Raw genomic sequence first — 20,001 nt, 5'->3', positions numbered from 1 at the left:
CTGAAAAGCAAAGAAAGATGAACAAAACTGGAAGTAGAATAACGTCACATTTGGTACTCAGAGTTTTTCTAGGACGATTGGTTTTCCCTGTTAGCCTGTCACTAGTGCCTGAGATTTTTGAGATTGTTGCTATGGATACAGTCTGTGCCCATGATACACAGTTTGTCTCCACTGAAACCAACTGACCTGTGTGAAACTTAGAACTTAGACTTTAAATCTCATTGATGCATTACAAAAAGATAACTACTACAACAGTTTTTACTTTGGGCTTTATTCCTACCTACCCAGTTAACACATTTACATTAAAAGAAAGCTCATCCATTTAACCACTGCATGTTAGTAACTTTCTCAGCAATTCAAAGATACATCATGTTGAGGCTGACTTCAAAAGTTTTTTTTTTCTCTTATATTTCCCAGCTGGGATTGATCCACATTGCTTGTCACAAAGTAGCTTTTTAGGCAAGGTCTTGGCACCTATCCCTGCTACCTATAGCTAGCATAATCCCACTGGATTGGAGCAAGCACTGCCTTGTGCCTGTCTAGGGTGTACCATTATAACTGTGTCCTGGGTCTGCAATTGACTCTGGAATATAGCAGTATCCTGCTCGCTTTCTTGTATTGATTTATGAATCCTTATGCTGCATGTAGAATCCAGCAACCACTTTTAAGCTCAGTATTGCAATTTGCAAATCGTGTTTAGTATTTCAACGAAGCAGGATATTAATTTTCATCATACTTATTTTTCCAGGTCATTATGCTTAACTTTGCAAAGGTTTTTTTGGGGGGGATGGGGAATGGGGAGGAGGGCTTTTTTAGTGAGGCAGTTGGGGTTAAGTGACTTGCCCAGGGTCACATAGCTAGTGTTGTGTCTGAGGTCACATTTGAACTTGGGTCCTCCTGACTCCAAAGCTGAAGCTCTATCCACTATGCCTTTGATCCATTATCTTTTACATCTTTTTTCAGAGTATGTTTTCAAAGCAGTCATCAGCATAGCCAGAATGAGTGTTCCTGGTAATGTTTAAGTTGAAGTTGAGTAGAAAAAAATGGGCATAACCTTAAAGAGAATTGGGGAAATGTGCTAGAAAGATAAGATAGGCTTTTTTATAGAAGATAGAAACAGTGGTTTTATCCTTACCTTGACTTTTTAATTGATTTTGATTTATCACCAATCACTTCCTTAAGCTTTTGAGTTCTAAATTTTTCTCCCCTCCCCAAGATGGCTCACAATCTGATACAGGCTATACATATACATCCCTATTAAACATATTTTCACATTAGTGATGTAAGGAAGAATTAGAACCAATAGGAAGAACCACCAGAAAGAGGAAACAAAACACAACAGAAGAAAAAAAAATAGCCAATAGTATGCTTCAATCTGCATTCAAACTCCATAGTTCTTTCCCTGGATGTGGATAGCATTTCCCATCTTGAGACCTTTGGAGATGCCTTAGGACCTTGCATTTCTGAGAAGGGCTATGTCTATCAACGTTAGTTATCCCATAACATGGCTGCTACCATGTGCAATGTTCTCCTGGTTCTGCTCACTTCACGCAGCATCAGTCCATACAAGTCTTTCCAGGTTTTTCTGAAATCTGCCTACTCATTTCTTATAGCACAATAGTATTCCATTACATTCATATACCACAACTTGCTCAGCCATTCCCCAGTTGATGGGCATCCTCTCAGTTTCCACTTCTTTGCCACCACAAAAAAGAGCTGCTATGAATATTTTTGTACATGTGGGTCCTTTTCCCATTTGTATGATCTCTCTGGGACATAGCCCTAGAAATGCTGTTGCTGGGTCAAAGGGCATGCACATTTTTATAGCCTTTTGGGCATAGTTCCACATTGCTCTCCAAAATGGATCATTTCACAACTCCACCAATAATGCATCAGTGTTCCAATTTTACCACATCATCTCCAACATCGTTTTCCTGTTTTGTCATATTGGCCAATCTGATGTGGTACCTGAGAGTTGTTTTGATTTTCATTTCTGTAGTCAGTAGTGATTTAGAGCATTTGTTCATATGACCATAGATGGCTTTAATTTCTTCATCTGAGAACTGACTGTTCATAGCCTTTGACCATTTATCAATTGGGGAATGGCTTGTATTCTTATAAATTTGCCTTAATTTTCTATATATTTTAGAAATGAGGCCCTTATCAGAGAGACTGGTTGTAAAAATTCTTTTCCAGTTTTCTGCTTCCCTCCTAATCATGGTTGCATTGGCTTTGTGCAAAAACTTTTCAATTTAACGTAATCAAAATTATCCATTTTGCGTTTCATAATGTTCTTTATCTCCTATTTGGTCATAAATTCTTCTGTTCTCCATAAATCTGACAGGTAAACTATTCCTTGCTCTCCCAGTTTGCTTATAGTATCAGCCTTTATATCTAAATCATGAATCCATTTTGACTTGATTCTGGTATATAGTATGAGATTTTGCTCTGTGCCTATAAACATTAAGTTTTCTAAATCACAAACTCAATGTGTTAAATGTTTTTGAATGACATAGATAAGTACAATTAGGATTTTAAATACCAAATTTTAAGTAGAAATTAAATGTAATCAGGATAGTCACTATGATCTTTAACATGTTTCAGAATAACACAAATGGTATGTAATAACTAGTGACATCCTCATAGGAAATGGGATTGGAGTTGGACTTAGGTTTCCCTCTCAGTGCTATCACTTCCTGCATAGAAATGCATAGAAAAGTCAGTAACCCCTCAGGGAAATGAGAGGGTTGAACTTACCTCCAAGGTCCACACACCAGTTCCTAATACTTACTCTGAAGACAAAGTCCAGAGAACTTTATTAGCTTAGGTTTTTTTTAGACCACGGGGTGCTTTCGGTATTTAATGCTGTTGCTAACAAACAGGTGCTTAAACATTTTAAGGATGTACATGGGTTAAGAGTTTAAATAAATAATCTTTAGTATAGCATTTGATACTGGAGGCCTTGCTTGAGATCCCTTCGGTTATCCTGGGAATTTGTCAAGCACTCCTATATAGACTGTTTCACTTGATCAGCACTAACAACCCTTAAATAGTTCAGTGCCTGAAGTGGAGGGTCCCTGGGGGGGCTGCACCTTGTGGTGCTGTGCTACAGTTGCCTGCCAGGAGCTGGACTGAGAGCTGGAGCCTGGGTAGCTGTGGGGTCCTGTGGGGGGAAGGGGGGAAATTATAAATTTGTATAATGTGAATTTATGTCAAGTGAGGTCTTTCTCTTCATCTTCACCCTCCTCCCCCCAATGCTTATAGCTTCCCATAACTTTAACCATTGAGATGGGGTAGCATATGGCCCCATTGAGACATCTGGAACACACATGCCAGGTTTATGCCAAAATTTAGAATCCTAAAAAGTGTTAAGTAGCTGTTATTTCTTCATATATTCACTATATATATAGTGAATATAAGGTGAATATATACACACACATACATATATTCACCCTTAAGAACCCATAACATATCATTCCTGGCTTATTTACACATGCCTAAAATGCACCCTGCCTCTTTGAATCTCCAGTTTTCTTCAAGTTTCCACTCACATGCCATCTCTTCCTCAAAATTATGAGATTATACACACACACACTTACTTCTCTGTTAAATGTTGTACCCTTTAGTATGAGTTCCTTGAGGGCAAAGAACATTTTTTGTCTTTGTATCCTCTGCTGTTCAGCTGTTTGGTCCTGTCTGACTCTTCATGACTCCACATGAGGTTTTCTTAGCAAAGATACTGGAGTGGTTTGCCATTTCCTTCTCCAGTGTATTAGGTAAACAGAGGTTAAGTGACTTGCCCAGGGTCACACAGCTGGAGACCAGATTTGAACCCAGACTCCAGCCTCTATCCATTAAGCCATCTATCTAGCTGCCTATCTTTGTAGCCTTAGCACCTATCAAAGTTCCTTGAACAGAGTAAGTTTCTTAACAAATGCTTGGATTGGCTGTTGGACATAAGCCCTTGTCTCTAGAATCCCATCTGCAACCCAGTTGTATAAAAAGCTGTGTTACACTTCGGTTGATAGTACTTGGACTTCCCTATTTCCAAATCTAGCCTAAGCTTCTCATTACTACTCACTAGCTTAATTGTGACAGTTCAGATGCTGTCACTGTAGTTGCAGTCACTGGTTAGTTTCCTACCCTCTTGTGGTGGTACATTGGTATCTATGAAACAGTTGCTGAGTTTATGATGCCTTTTTTTTGGGGGGGAGCTATAATCCCTAATTATAGGAATATTAGTATAGTTAAAAACCTGGATTGGGGAGATAAAATTTTTTTCTTTCCATTTACATTGGTTTTTTTTAAAACTTTTTTTAAAAATTAATTTATTTTGCTTTATCAACAATCAGTTCCATAAGCTTTTGAGTTTTACATTTTTCTCTCCCTCCCCACCTCTCTCCCCAAGACGGTGTGCAATCTGATATAGGCTATACATATACATTCCTATTAAACATACTGTCACATGAATGATGTGGTAAGGAAGAATTAGAACCAATAGAAGGAACCACCAGAAAGAGGAAACAAAACACAACAGAAGAAAAAAAAGCAAATAGTATGCTTCAGTCTGCTTTCAAATTCCACGGTTCTTTCTCTAGATGTGGACAGCATTTTCCATCATAAGGCCTTTGGAGATGTCTCAGATCCTTGCATTGTTGAGAAGAGTTGTCTATCAATATTAGTCATCGCACAATGTGGCTGCTACCGCGTACAATGTTCTTCTGGTTCTGCTCACTTCACTCAGCATCAGACCCAGGTTTTTCTGAAATCTGCCTGCTCATCATTTCTTATAGCACAACAGTACTCCATTACATTCAATTTCCAATTCTTTGCCACCACAAAAAGAGCTGCTATAAATATTTTTCTATGTGTGGGTCCTTTTCCCATTTGTATGATCTCTTTGGGATACAGTCCTAGAAGTGCTATTGCTGGGTCAAAGGGTATGCAATTTTTATAGCCCTTTGGGCATAGTTCCAACTTGCTCTCCAAAATGTTTGGATCATTTCACAACTCCACCAACAATGCATTAGTGTTCCAATTTTCCCACATCTTCTCCAACATGATAATTCAAATTTTGGGGGAAAGATTATCTTTCTATCTATAAAGCATTTTGCAAACTTCTTCCTAACAATAGGTATATATAATGAAAAGCATTACAGAAGGGAAGTTGTTTTTAGTCTCCTTCCTTGGGTCTACAATAGGATGAGCTTTTTGAAGTAGGGGCTAATGTTATTAGAACAAGGGATGAATTGAAGGTATTTCCTTCAATTCGGAAAAAAATAAACAATTTCATTCATAAGAACAAATAAGACTTTAGTGGTCCAATTCCTGGCCTCTAGTGAAAACACAAATGCACAAAGTGGAAAGATGAGTAGCTTTCAGAAGTGTGTGCCATCTAGAACTTTCAAAATCCACTCCAGGGCCTAGTCTGGCTCTTAGTTGTATGTACTGAATGAACTGAATTTTGCAAAGGACACAAAATCAAACACTCAAGATCATAACAAATATGATTATTACAGTGATTTTATTTGAAATCTAGAAATATAATTTTACTTTTTTTACATTATGATGTTGTGCAGTTTATGACATTTCATAAAATACACAGTGCAGGTACAGGATAGAAAAGTATAAAGTGGGGTTAACCACAGGTCTCAGGAAAATTATCTTTGTTAAGGCTAAGTCCCTAGGGTTTATATTTTGAAAATACAGTTACATTCATATTAATATTTGTTAATGCTATCTATTAGTGATGGAGGGGGGAAATCCAGATATTAAATTTTCATGGAAAGCAAACCTGGATTGATCAAAATATCAAAAAGTTCCCTCCTGTTTCAGCTTGAGATTAAAGTTATGACCTATTAAAAAAATTCGTATAGGAAACATTTCTTACAGTAATGTATATAACTGGGATCCAAGGTACATTTTTCTCTTAAAAAATAGAGGCTTCTCAATTCCCATATAAGGGAATTCAAATCAGAACCACAGCACACAGAAGACTGGAAATGAAGTTTCGACAGACAACCACGTAATCAAGTGTGCACGTTCTGATTTGCAGTATGAATTCTTCTCATCACTTACCTAAGAAGAGTGAGAAAATCAACAACAAATGTTTTAGCAACAATTTTCACACCCTTTATGTACTGAAAACAAATTAAGAAATGGATGGAGAAAGCTTCTGGGGGTGAATACATCCACTATGCTCACCAACCATGTGTTGAGGGGAAGAATGGGAGAGATGGAAACATGACGACTGAACTGAGACAAAAAAGTATTCCTAAGCTGGTGTTGCATGGGAACGGTAGAGGGCAGGGGTGCCCCTTTATGCAAAGATTCTATTCATTCAGCTCCAATGCAGCTGCAACACACATACATAGGGTTATTACAAACTATAAGGTTTCCTCTCTACACATGATAAAGCTGCACAGCACCGAAGTCTAACTTAAAATGTATGGTATGAATTCAGCTATCCTTTTAATCCTCAGAGAAAGAACCATCAAAATGTTAATGCTGGCTTAACAAACAGTTGTCATAGTAAAGCAGACCATATAATCTCTACCTTTTATTCCTGGGAACAAAGTAAAATTGTAGAGATTTGGAAAGCTAAGTGCAAAGTAAAAAATCCTTGATTTGTGCCTTCAAATTCAACGAGTATTTTTTTTCATTTCAACTCCTTAGGCAACATGTTAGCTGGAGTGTCTCAGACCTGATGAGAAAAGGACTTATCCCATCCCTTAATAAGAGAAATATTAATTTCACACTAAGGAAAAATATTTTAAAAAATTATTTCCATGCACTATACCTTTCCAGTCAACTTTGGGGCTCTTCAAATTTGAACCAAAAAAAAATAAAATAAAATAAAGCAATGCAGACTACCTAGAGTTCTCTATTACAGGTAATGTATAGCAAAGAGAAAAACTGAGAGTATACACAAGACAATGTGACAAACCATTAAAATCTTAACAGCTTATGTTAAATTAAACTACAAGTCAACTTCATTCCAGTGTTCAGTTTTGAGAAAGAGGAAATATTGCAGAGAAAGTTACTAAGGAAAATTAACATTCACATTTTATGTTTTGTCTTCTCTCTTCTTCACCCCTTCACTTGAATCACATATTGCCTCCTAAAGGATAAAGAGATTAAAGACCATCTTTCCATGCCAATGGTAGTGTTGTAAAGATGGACAGCTGCAGAGCAAGCCTTAAGACTATGTCACATACACTCCAGATGCGGCTTGCAGCGGCATTCTGATCTCAAGAGGCAGACCTGCTAGGACAAAATTCATATTTCTGTACATTTAATAATTTTTCCAATGCCATTTTCCTAAAGTGCTATCAAATGACTTTCAGGCCTTCCTTTCCTTCTGATCTCAAAGTCAACTTTTACAGTATTTCATCAGGGTTTACCTAATTTTACTCTAATATTGAGTAAGTGGATGAAAATCATTGCTTGATCTATTAAATACCAGTTTACAGTATAGCAGCTATATTCAGCAATCATAGTTCCAGTTTATTACCCATAACAATCAAAAGAAATGCTATGCTCATATATTAAAATATAAAACATCATCTAGTACTCAGTATCCTCATTTTTAAAAAAAAATAGTTACTTGCATTATGAGGAAGAAACACATTTTATTAAAAATCACATTTCATATGAACATCTTCCATAATGTAACTTATTTCTTCTGTTGTACTACAGATCAGAGGAAGGAAGAAGTTCTCAAATCAGTTGGTATATAATTTAAAGGGAAAACAGAGGTGCATAAAATATTCACACTTAAAAGACCAACCACATGGTGTCTTTCATTGGACCCAAGGTTGCTGAATGTGAAGTTAAGTTTAATGTACAAAGTTTGTTCTGAAAAAAATGAAAGTCTGAAATATTTACATTATAAACATTATCCAAATTACAGTGCTGTCAAAATGGAATCTAGTTTATGATAAAATATAATACGCTCAAGACTGAATTCAAGCCTAACAGGGTTGAACCAAAGTAGCATATCTTCTTAATAAAAAATAAAATTAGATCAGTGTATTTTGGGTTTTTTTTTTTAAAAAGAAAGCACTTCTGATGACTAAAACCAATTTTCTAGGAAAATGATGTCCTGCCCTATAGTTGAGAGGCATAGTCTGAAATGACCAAAGATTCCACAAGGTAAATTCTTTTAAGTGTTAAATAATATCAACATTTATAACTATGTGACATGGATTTATATATATATATATATATATATATATACACACACACACACACACACACACACACACACACACACACACACACGCACATGTATGCATGCTTACATTTTATGGAAATGTGACTGCATAGAAAACAGATTTAGTTATTAAGAAAAACAGGACTGAAAGATTTTTACGATTAAAATGGGACTGCTGTGTTTGAAGCTTAGATTTATAATCTAAAAATGAGTAAGGAATCCCTAGCACAATGTAGGTGAAGAACTCTCTTCACAGTGAACAGCCTTCTTCCAATCATATTAACATAAGAGATATAAAAAAGAGGTATAAAGATACAATTGGCCACCTAATACTCAAGTCTCATTAAAGTATGGAGGCAATTTTCCTTGTTGGCAGTTTGCCAAAGAAAAGTACAATCATGCTATGGAATGATTTTTTTTTCACCTTAGCCAGGTGGATGGTACCCACTGAGGTTCAGTATCAAGTTTGTTAATTAATCGAAGCAACTCCTGATATGCCTTATCAAGATCTGAATTCACAATTGCAGTGTCAAAGTAGTGGCCATTGTTCTGTTCCATCTCTCTAGTCTTCTCAATGATGTCTCTCAATTCTTCTGGCTGAAAGGGGAAAATAAAAACATTGAGATTTTATGCATTAGGGCCCTGAGAAGTGGAATGCATCCAACAGTAAAAGATGTCATTCCACATTAGCACAAGAACAATCGTTTATAAGCAATGTAAAAAATCCCTACGATATAAACTGATGATACATACAGATTATTCTTTTCTCATGTCCTCATTCTCCTTGACCTCTCTCTGGCATTAGCTAACTGAACACTCCTTTCTTGAAACTCTTGCTCTGATTTTATAACCTCTCTACTCATATTCTATTTTTTTCTTTCTCATCCCAACTATTACTATAAACCAAAGTTCAGTTGTCAGTTTCTGTGGGAAAGCATTTATTAAGTGCACATTACCTACCAAACACTGTGTTAGGTTCTGAAAATACAAAGAGAAAAATGAGAAAGTAAAAGAGCACCAAAGCTCACCAAAGAAAATAATTCCTTAAAAATCAGACTCTATGAGACAGAAAAACAAAACAAAAACAATAAAACAAAGTCAAAAGAATGAAAAAACTAGAAGAAATGGGAAGTATCTTATCAGAAAAACAACTGACTTGGAAAATAGATCGAGGAGAGATAATTTAAGAATTATTGGACTACTTGAAAACCATGATCAAAGAAACAAACCCACTCATCCTATTTCAAGAAATTATCAAGGAAAACTGCCCTGATATCTTACATTCAGAGGCTAAAACAAACATTGAAAGAATCCATCAATCACCTCTTCAAAGACATCCCAGAATGAAAAGTCCCCAGAATATTGTAACCAAATTCCAGAGCTCCCAGGTTAAGCAGAAAATATTGCAAGCTGCCAGAAAGAAACCATTCAAATACTGTTGGGCCACATTCAGGATCACATTAAGATTTAGGGGTTTAGAAGTGGGGGCTTGGATTATGATATTCTGGAGGGCAAAGGAACTAGGACTACAATGAAGAATCACTTACCCAGCAAAACTGAGTCTAATCCTTTGGGGGGGGAAATGGATATTTAATGAAATAGAGAACTTTCAAGCATTCTTGATTAAGAAAAAAACCCAGAGCTGAATAGAAAATCTGATTTTCAAGCACAAGACTCAACAGGTAAAAATGAAAGAGTAATCATAAGGAACTCAATAAAGTTGTTTAACTTCATATTCACACAAGTTGTTCACATTGCTTATGGGAAAGATGATGCATTTAACATCTTAGAACTTTATCATTATTAGGATTCAAACACAGAAAGAGGGCAGGAGTGACTTAATTATGTTGGGATGACCTCTAAAATAAATGAAGGGGTGAGAAAGAATGATACATTGGGGAGAAAGGAGAGGTAGAATGGGGAAAATCATCTCACATAAAAGAAGAGCTTAAGGAAGAACTTTTATACTGGAAAAGAAAATGGCAGGGATGGGAAGCTGAACCTCACTCTCATTGGAATTGGTTCACAGGGAATACACACAGACACACACACACACATAGGGTTGGGTAAGAAGTAGTAAACTTTTAGGAAATTAAGTTGTTTCTCTTTGCCTGATGAATAGAGATAGACACTCTTTTTAGGTAACCTTCTAGCTCTTATTTCTTTATCTTTTCTAGACACTATGGACACAAATATCAGATCTGAGATGCAGAAATTGTATTACTGTATCATTAGGACTAATTATTAGAATGTCTGTAAGTGTGGCTCAAACATAGCTATCTGTTTAGCTCTCCACAAACAGAAACATTTTTTTTTTAAATTTTTGGCTAGGCAATGGGGTTAAGTGACCTGCCCAGAGTCACACAGCTAGTAAGTGTCAAGTGTCTGAGGCTGGATTTGAACTCAGGTCCTCCTGACTCCAGGACCACCTAGCTGCCCCCAGAAACATTTTGTTTTGAAAGCTGAAAAATCTGCCCTAAACAGATCACATGGTTCATACAATTTCCTACTTTCTTTTCTTCACAATTTGTGGGAATGTATATAAAGCTGGAAAGACAGGAACTTTCATGAGAAAGTTCACAGAAAATCTGCAAATAGATTTAGTCTAAAAATTTATTCTATCCAAGTGTGTTGCTAAGGACTAGGTAACTCTGTTAGAAGAATTCCACTTATGTAAGGTCTGTCCATAATATTTAAGTTGCAAACATATATTGGAGAAAAAATTTGTCAAGCAAGAAAACCCTTTATATTCCAAGTCAAAGTACTACACTAGAACCATAAACATAACAATACTCAAAGCCAACTTAAATCAATAAGCATGATGCTATTAATTACCAAATTAAATTAAGGAAACATTTGAACTGAAAAACAGTATACACACATAATGAAGGATGGGATATACCAATACAAGAATTCTTGTTATATACTTTCTGCTTTGTTAGGCTTGGAAACACCCCCCCAAAAAAAAACTGGAGTACCTTTGGTTTATTCTCTGGTAATTTATGCAGAGTTTCCTAATTTCCATTCTGGAATGTTATACATCTGGCCATGGAAGACACTAAACCTTTTGTTCAGTGTTAGGCCCTTGTGCACACTTACGTAAGTGAACACACTGTTATGACTTACAAAGTGTTGATAGAGAGTAAAAGGGAAATATTACCGAAATATTTTAGTATTCAACAGAGTAAAATGGTTAAGAAGATATCTTATGCACTTGTGTCAGAATGTCTATGAATACAGACGGCTTTTCTTTATCAAGTTTATGACATCACTGGGTATTTTATATCCTCTTTTTTGAATTTCCCTCTATGTCTCAAATTACCCTTAGTTAGAAAGCAAACCTTAGCGGAATGCTTCTCATTAAAATAGCTTCTTTTTTATCCACACTGCCAGGATTGGTCACAAAGGGTATGTTAACGGGCTCTATGTCAAGCACACTACACTTGTAGTTTGGTTTCCTTTTTTTTTTTTAAAACAAATTAACCAAGGTTTATCTATGTTTTTGTTACCTTCATAAAAGCATTCCTAGTTTTGTTTATTAGTACAATGGGTTTAACTTTCAATTTTATTAATTTCTTCTTTGATTTCCATTTTAGTATGTAATTGGGGATTTTTAATTTGTTCTTTTTCTAGTTTCTTAAACTATGCTTGCTTTGTATGCCTAATTTATTGATCTACTCTTTCTTTCACTGATGTATACATTTAGAGATATAAATTTTCCCCTAAGTACTGCTTTGTGTGCATACAAATTTTGGAATGTTGGCACACTGTTGTCATTCTCTTTAATGAAATTATTGGTTATTGGGGCGGAGCCAAGCTGCCGGACTGAAAGCAGTGACTTCCTTAAGCTCTCCCCCAAACCCCTCCAAATACTCATAAAAAAAGGCTTTAAACAAATTCTGAAGCAGCAGAACCCACAAAAAGACAGAGTGAAACAAATTTCCAGCCCAAGACACCTTGGATGATTGATGAGAAAGGTGAATCGTGCTGGGAGCGCAGCACAGCGTAAAAGCGCAAGCCGCAGTGAACCTGGAGCGGGCCTCAGAGGACTGAATCGTGGGCAGCTGTAGAGGTTTCCAGACTCCTCAACCCACTAATGCCAAAGACAACTTAGAAGGTCAGTGGGAAAAGTCTGTTTCTGTCGGTGCTGAGAAAGGAAGGCGGGGTCTCAGCTTCATTTCCCAAGAGCGTGGTCGGGGGAGGGGCAGCTGCTTCCCGAGCTTCCGGCCCACAGACTGGGGGGGAATCCAGTGGCTGATCAGAGACGGACTGCAGGAATCTCTTTGCCAGTGCTGAGGCAGGAATCTCTTGCTTTGCCCCTGTTTGGATCTGGGTCACAGTTCTGGGTGGCGGTGCTGGGGTGAGAAGGAACGCTGGTGTGGTAGAGCTCGTAGCAGCTATGGAGAGGAACCCCTCCTCACAGTTATAGGACAGAAAGGAATACTTGTGGTCACAGGCCAGGAAAGGAGTAAACACCTCACGCCTTATCATACCACCTTGTAAGAACTGAAAATTTACAGGTTCCTACAAGTATTTCTGAAAACAGCTGTACAAACCCCTGAAGTTTGGGACAGTACATTCTCCACATTGGAAGTAGACTCTTACCTTAACAAAGAGTTTAAAACTCAAGTAGTTGGCTGGGATCATGAGCAAGCAGCGCAAAAAGAGTCAGACTATATTATCTTACTTTGGTGAAAAGAAGATCAAAATATCCAACCAGAAGAAGACAACAAAGTCAAAGCTCCCACATCCAAAGCCTCCAAAAAAAATATGAACCAGTCCCAGGCCTTGGAAGAGCTCAAAAGGAATTATGAGAAGCAAGTAAGGGAAGTAGAGGAAAAACTGGAAGAGAAATGAGAGTGATGCAAGAAAATCATGAAAAACAAGTCAACAGCTTGCTAAAGGAGACCCAAAAAAATACTGAAGAAAATAACACCTTAAAAAATAGCCTAACCCAAATGGCAAAAGAGGTCCAAAAAGCCAATGAGGAGAAAAATGCCCTAAAAAGAAAAATTGGCCAAATGGAAAAGGAAGTCCAAAAGATCACTGAAGAAAATACTTCCATAAAAATTAGAATACAGCAATTGGAAGCTAGTGACTTTATGAGAAATCAAGACACTGTAAAACAAATCCAAAAGAATGAAAAATTAGAAAACAATGTGAAATATCTCATTGGAAAAACAACTGACCTGGAAAATAGATCCAGGAGAGAGAATTTAAAAATTATTGGACTATCTGAAAGCCATGATCAAAAAAGAGCCTAGACATCATCTTTCAAGAAATTATCAAGGAAAACTGCCCTGATAAGTAGAACCAGAGGGCAAAATAGAAATTGAAAGAATCCACAGATCTCCTCCTGAAAGAGATCCCCAAAGGAAAACTCCTAGGAATATAGCCAAATTCCAGAGTTCCCAGGTCAAGGAGAAAATATTACAAGCTGCCAGAAGGAAACAATTCAAGTACTGTGGAAACACAATCAGGATAACACAAGATTTAGCAGCTTCTACATTAAAGGACTGCAGGGCATGGAATATAATATTCCGGAGGGCAAAGGAGATAGGATTACAACCAAGAATCACCTACCCAGCAAAACTGAGTATAATCCTTCAGGGGAAAAAATGGTCATTCAGTGAAATAGAGGACTTTCAAGCATTCCTGATGAAAAGACCAGAGCTGAATAGAAAATTTGACTTTCAAATACAGGACTCAAGTGGAACATGAAGAGGTAAACAGGAAAGAGAAATCATAAGAGACTTATTAAGATTGAACTGTTTACATTCCTGCATGGAAAGATGATATTTATAACTCATGAGACCTTTGTCAGTATTAGGGTAGTTGGAGGAAAAAAATTATATGTATGTATATAGATATGATATAGATAGATAGATAGATAGATAGATAGATAGACAGGCACAGGGTGAGTTGAAGATTAAGGGGTCATATCTGGAGAATAAAATTAAGGGATGAGAGAGATTATACTCGGAGAAAAGAAGGAGAAGGGTAAATTATCTCACAAAAAAAAAACAGAAAAGAAAAGTCTCTTACAGTGGAGGGGAAGCAGGGGAAGGTGAGAGGGAATGAGTGAATCTTATTCTCATAGGATTTGGCTTAAGGAGGGAATAACATACACATTCAATTGGGTATGGAAATTGTCTTACCCTACAGAAAATAGGGGGAGAAGGGGACAAGAGAGCAGGGGGATGATAGAGAGGAGGGCAGATTGGGAAAGGGTGTAATCAGAAGTAAATACTTCTGAGGAGGACAGGGTCAAAAGAAAGAATAGAATAAATGGGAGGGCAGATAGGATTAAGGGAAATAGAGTTAGTTTTTCACAACATGTCTACTATGGAAGTGTTTTGCATAACTGCACATGTACAACCTATACTGAGTTGCTTGCCTTTTCAATAAGGGTGGGTGGGAAAGGGAGGAAGAGAGAAAATTTGAAACCTAAAGTTTTAAAAACATATGTTTAAAAAAAAAGTTTTCACATGCTATTGGGAAATAAGAAATACAGGAAATGGGGTACAGAAGTCTATCCTGCCCTACAGGAAAATAGAAGGGGAAGGGGATAAGAGAAGAGGGGAGAGAGAAAGAAAAAAGGACATACTAGGGGAAGGGATATTCAGAATGCATGCCATCGTGGGGTGGGGGGAGGGTAAGACGGGGTGAAAATTTGGAACTCAAAATCTTGTGGAAATGAATGTTGAAAACTACAAATAAATAAATTCATATTAAAAAAAATTATTGGTTGTTTCTATGACTTGTTCTTTAACCTGCTCATTCTTTAGGATTAGATTTTTTTTAGCTTCCCGTAAATTTTTAATCTTTGCTTCCACAGCCCTTTCCTAAATGTAATTTTTACTGTATTATGGTCTGGAAAACGGCATTTAATATTTGTTTTTCTGCATTTGGCTGTGAAGTTTTTATGGTCAATTTTTGTGAAGGTGCCATATACAGCTAAGAAAAAGGTATACTCCTTTCTATTTGCATTCAGTTTTTACCAGGTTTATCATATCTAACTTTTCTAAGACTCTATTAAGACAGAAGAGGGTAGGTTGCAGTCTGCCACTAGTATAGTTTTACTATCTATTTCCTCCTATAATTCATTTAAGAATTTGGATGTTAAACCATTTGGTGCATATATGTTTACTACTGATATTACTTCATTGTCTATGGTACCTTTTAGCAAGATGTAATTTCCTTCCTTATTTCTTTTAATTAGATCTATTTTTGCTTTTGTTTTGTCTGAGATATGATCACTACTCTTGCTTCTTTTAACTTTTTACTTCAGCTGAAGCATAATAGATTCTCCTCCAGCCCCTTATCTTTACTCTCTCTGTGTGTGTCTCTTCTTCAAGTGTGTTTCTTGTAAACAATATATTGTAGGATTCCTGTTTTTAATCTATTTTGCTATCCATTTCCATTTTAAGGGTGAATTCATCCATTCACATTCACTGTTATGATTACTGTGTATTTCCCTCCAAACTATTTTTCCATTTTATCCTTCTCTCTTTTTTCTTGTCCTTCCTCTAAAGTCTGTTTTGCTTCTCATCACTATCTTCTTTTATCCATTCTTCCTTTTAATCACACTCTTTCTTTTATCCCCTTCCCTTCCTACTTTCCATTTGGGTCAGACAAATGCCTATTACCAATTGTGTGTGTGTGTGTGTGTGTGTGGTGTGTGTTCCCCTTTTGGATTCAGTCAGAATTTAGATATGACAGAAGCTCAAGTGTAGTACCCCCTGCAACTACCCTGTAAAACTTCTTTCTTGTACACCTCTTTCATATCAGATGATTCCCATTTTCTCCTCCCTTCCCTCTTCTTTCAGGGTATCCATTTTTCTCACACACCCATTTTGTTTTTACATCATCCCAACATAAATCAACTCACTCCTGCACCCTCTTTTCTATGTAGAATCCTAATTTCCCTAATAATGATAGTTCTCAGATGTTACATGTGTCATCCTTACTGAGTCCCTTATGATTTCTCTTTCAGGTTTACCTTTTTATGCTTCTCTTGGGTCTTGTATCTGAAAACCAAAATTTCTATTTGGCTCTTATCTTTTTATCAGGAATGCTTTAAAGTCTTCTATTTCATTAAATATCCATTTTTTTCTCCTGAAGGATTATATTCCATTTTGCTAGGTAGGTGATTCTTGGTACACCCAATCTTTTGCATTCTGGAAAATCATATTCCCAGCCCTTTACTCCTGTAACATGGTAGATGCTAAATCTTGTGTGATCTTGACTATGGTTCCATGATATTTGAATGGTTTCTTTCTGACTGCTTTTATATTTTCCCCTTGACCTGAGAGCTCTAGAATTTGGCTATGAAATCCCTTGGAATTTCCATTTTGGGATCTCTTTCAGGAGGTGATCAGTGTATTCTTTCAAGTTCTATTTTATTGTCAGATTCTAGGATATTGTAGCAGTTGGGGGGAGGGAATTTCTTGAAATATAATGTCTAGGATCTTTCTTTGATTGTGACTTTCAATAACTCAGAAATTCTTAAATCATCTTGATTTATTTTCTAAGTCAGTTTTCCCCCATTTTTTTTTCATTCTTTTTGGCTTTTACTGTTTTTCAAATTTTAAAAGAACGATTTTCTTCAGTGAATTTTTGTACCTCTTTTTCCTCTTGACTTATTCTGTTTTTTAAGGTGTTAATTTTTTCTTCAGCATTTTTTATGCTTATTTTACCAAGCTTTTAATTGTCTTTTCATATTTTCTTCCTTTGCTCTCATTTTGTTACCCAATTTTTAGTCTACCATTCTTTTTTATTTTGAAGATAAAATTTTAGGTCTTCCAGTAATTTGTTGGGTTTGCATCCAATTCACATTTTTCTTTGTGGCCTTGCTTGTAGCCATTTTGATTTCATTGTTTTCTGAGTTGGTACCTTGATCTTCCCTGCTACCACAGGAGCTTTTTATGGTCAGGTTCTCTGTTGTTGTTTGCTCATTTTTCCATGCTATTTCTTGATTTTGAACTTTATTCTAAAGTTGTTCTTTGTTACCAGTATGGGCAGGGGGAGACTGTTTCAAGCTCCAGGCCTTTTCACACTGTTGTTTTCAGAGCCAGTTCTTGGGGTTTAAAAGTTTCTGGCGCTTCCAAGGTGGTCATGCTCTCCTGGTCTGCACTTTGTCCCTTACTCAGAAAAGGCCCCTGATACTTTGGGACTGCAGCTGATACTGCTTCTCAGGGCCCTTGTTCCCTTGGGCCTAGAAATGATACTGTTCCTCAGGGTCTCTGGTTCCTGACCCTTTGAGATAAAACGTGATACTGCCCCTTTGAACTCTGCCTCTGAACTATGACCCAGAAGTGGGTATTGGCAATGGATCTGACAACTAATATGTGGTCCTCTGTCCACTGCTAGCATAGGGGTCCCCTCTAATCTCTCTCTGACCAGTTATCATTTTCCCTTACCGTCTTTGCTTTGAAAGCTCCCAAACCTGCTGTTGCTTCTGTTACCAACTAGTCTCACAATTAGTGTTTAATTCATGTGGGCTCAGAACCAGCCTCCACCACAAAGAATTCTCTTTCCAACTTCCTTTGCTGTCTTGGGTTGAAAGATTTCCTCAAACCTTTGTTGGCTCTGCCACTGCAGAATTTGATTTGAAGCATTCTTTTAAAGTTGTCTGGAGGGGAATGTTGGGAAAGGTCAGCCAAATGCTTTCCCTACTTTACCATCTTGGCTCTGTCCCCAAAAGTTCTCAAGTATGTTATAAATGACAAAGTGACAGAAGGTTTTACAGTGGAAAATCTAATGAGTAAGATCCTGACACTCTCCTGGTTATCATATACCTGTTCAAGTTTAGCTTGATTCATTTAAAACAAAAAAATTTTTAAAAGCTCTCCCTGGTCAAAATTACATGGTTAATGAGAAATCAAGAATCTCTGGGGCAATGCTGCTGCTTAGATGTCCAAAGATGATCCTGGGGCCTTATATGAGGGCTCTTCACTGCCTCAATGAGTTTAAGAAGTCCCATTGTCACAGTCTGCTAAGATGAATAGGAGGGGGTGGTTTGATTCTATGAGATATAGGGACAGAATCTCAGCTGCACTATCACTGCCTTAGCCTCAGCCTCAGCACAGAGACTGCTGAACCCCTGTCCATTAACCATAGCCACTCACTCCTGGGTCAGAAAACATGGGCGTGGGTATAAATGAGCTGGTGCAGAAGGCCAAAGTGGTTGAGCAGGCTGAGAGATATGACATGGGCAGGCTACATAAAAGTGCTTAACTGAACAATATACCCTGCACTTCCTCTAATGTGTTCTAGTTCTTCATTCTGAGCTTCATTCTAGGCCCAAAATTTTTACTTTACAAGTATCCTCTGGTCCTTAAAACTCTCCCTCTGATTGGATGGCACTGCTCAGAACATCCATTTAATGTGGGTGCCCAGGCCAGCCACGTCTCATTCCTTTAAGGGCTTTACTCCAGACTTTCTCTATCGTACCTCTGTGCAGGGTAATAAATGTTTACTGACTGCTATTCTTGACTAAGCAAGGAGCTGAATTATCCTATGAGGAGCGGAATCTTCTCTCCATTTTTTCTAAAACATGTCATTTGAATCCAGACGTCTAACTGGGGGATCATTTCAAGTATTGAACAAAAAACAGAAGGTACTAAGAAAAAAAAATAACAGATGATCTAACAATATAGAGAAAATTGAGCCCAAGCTCAGAGGAAACTGCAATGATATCTGTAAACTATTTCTGCTAGAAAGGTTGATTCCTAATGCTTCAATGCAAAGTTTTCTATTTGAAAATTAAAGGACATTACCACTATTATTTGGCTGAGGTTGCTGCTGGTGATCACAGGAAATGAATAGGGGATCATTCACAACAAGCATATTAAGAAGCACCTGAAATCAGTAAAAAGAGGATGCAAAAAACACATCCTATAAAGACTGAGTCTAGCCCTGAACTTCTATGTATTCCGTGATCCAGAATTCTCTAGAAAAATTTTTCCCTTGCCAAGCACTTGTACAAAGACTACAAATGCAATGACTAAAAGACAACTTGAAATTGAGGCTATCAGGCACCTAAGGAAATGAAGCTGAAGCAGAAGGTACAATTAACCAGCAGTCAACTTTGTCTGCATTATTCTAAAATATAAAGACTATTTGTAATCCATGCCCCACAAATAATTTTTGACATTTATGACAAGTTTATGTTACTTTAATCTGAATTTCAATATTTCTCATGTGGTTTTTAATGTTTAAAAGTAGGGTGCTAGAGACAGCAAATATAAGAAGTGAACTGTTTTTAATGTAACATGACTAAAATAGGGATATGGAAATTTTCTATGGAAGTGTAGTTTTGGTACACCTGTGATTACACAAGACCAATGTCAAACCAGTTTCCATGTTTAAGCAAAGAAAAATATCTACATATTGACATGGGGGGAGTGTGGAGGGGGTGGAGGGGATAATTCTTTCCAGCTACAAATGTGGTTATTATGGGTACTCTGGGATTACCAGACTCATGCCTGTGGTTAAAAACAGATGTCCTATAGTTATTGTATGTCATGCCATGTGTAACTGTAGAACACACAATCTCAATGTGTACATCTTTATGACTGTCCTTGCAAAGTGATCCTTAAGACAAACTTTTAAACCAGTTAATTTACTCTGAAAGAAAGAAACTATAGGTTCCATTATAAAGTTACCTGCTGTTTTGCTTTCATTATTCTTGCTACACAAATTTTATTTTTATTAAATGGTTTAGGTAACCTAAGAACAAATATACAAGTAAAAATGGTGTAAGAATGAATTGGTTTGGCCAA

The 20,001-nt window shown here is 36.9% G+C and overlaps 1 protein-coding gene across 2 annotated transcripts in view; it reads right to left on the bottom strand.

The window, feature by feature from the left end:
- Positions 1-5,505: 5,505 nt before the first annotated feature.
- The window catches only part of PALS1 (protein associated with LIN7 1, MAGUK p55 family member), a 115,189-nt gene continuing 100,693 nt past the window's right edge, over positions 5,506-20,001 (bottom strand). For both annotated transcript variants that reach the window (XM_021004732.2, XM_021004734.2), the window contains exon 14: positions 5,506-8,812. In XM_021004732.2, the coding sequence (XP_020860391.1) occupies positions 8,636-8,812 (177 nt within the window). In that variant the 3' untranslated portion in view covers positions 5,506-8,635. The remainder of the gene's footprint in view (positions 8,813-20,001) is intronic.

This window comes from Phascolarctos cinereus, unplaced genomic scaffold (genome assembly GCF_003287225.1).
Source record: "Phascolarctos cinereus isolate Bilbo 61053 unplaced genomic scaffold, phaCin_HiC Scaffold_3;HRSCAF=262, whole genome shotgun sequence".
NCBI lineage: Eukaryota > Metazoa > Chordata > Mammalia > Diprotodontia > Phascolarctidae > Phascolarctos > Phascolarctos cinereus.
Note: the sequence above shows the minus strand (reverse complement) of the source record. Positions and strands in the feature narration are given on the sequence as shown.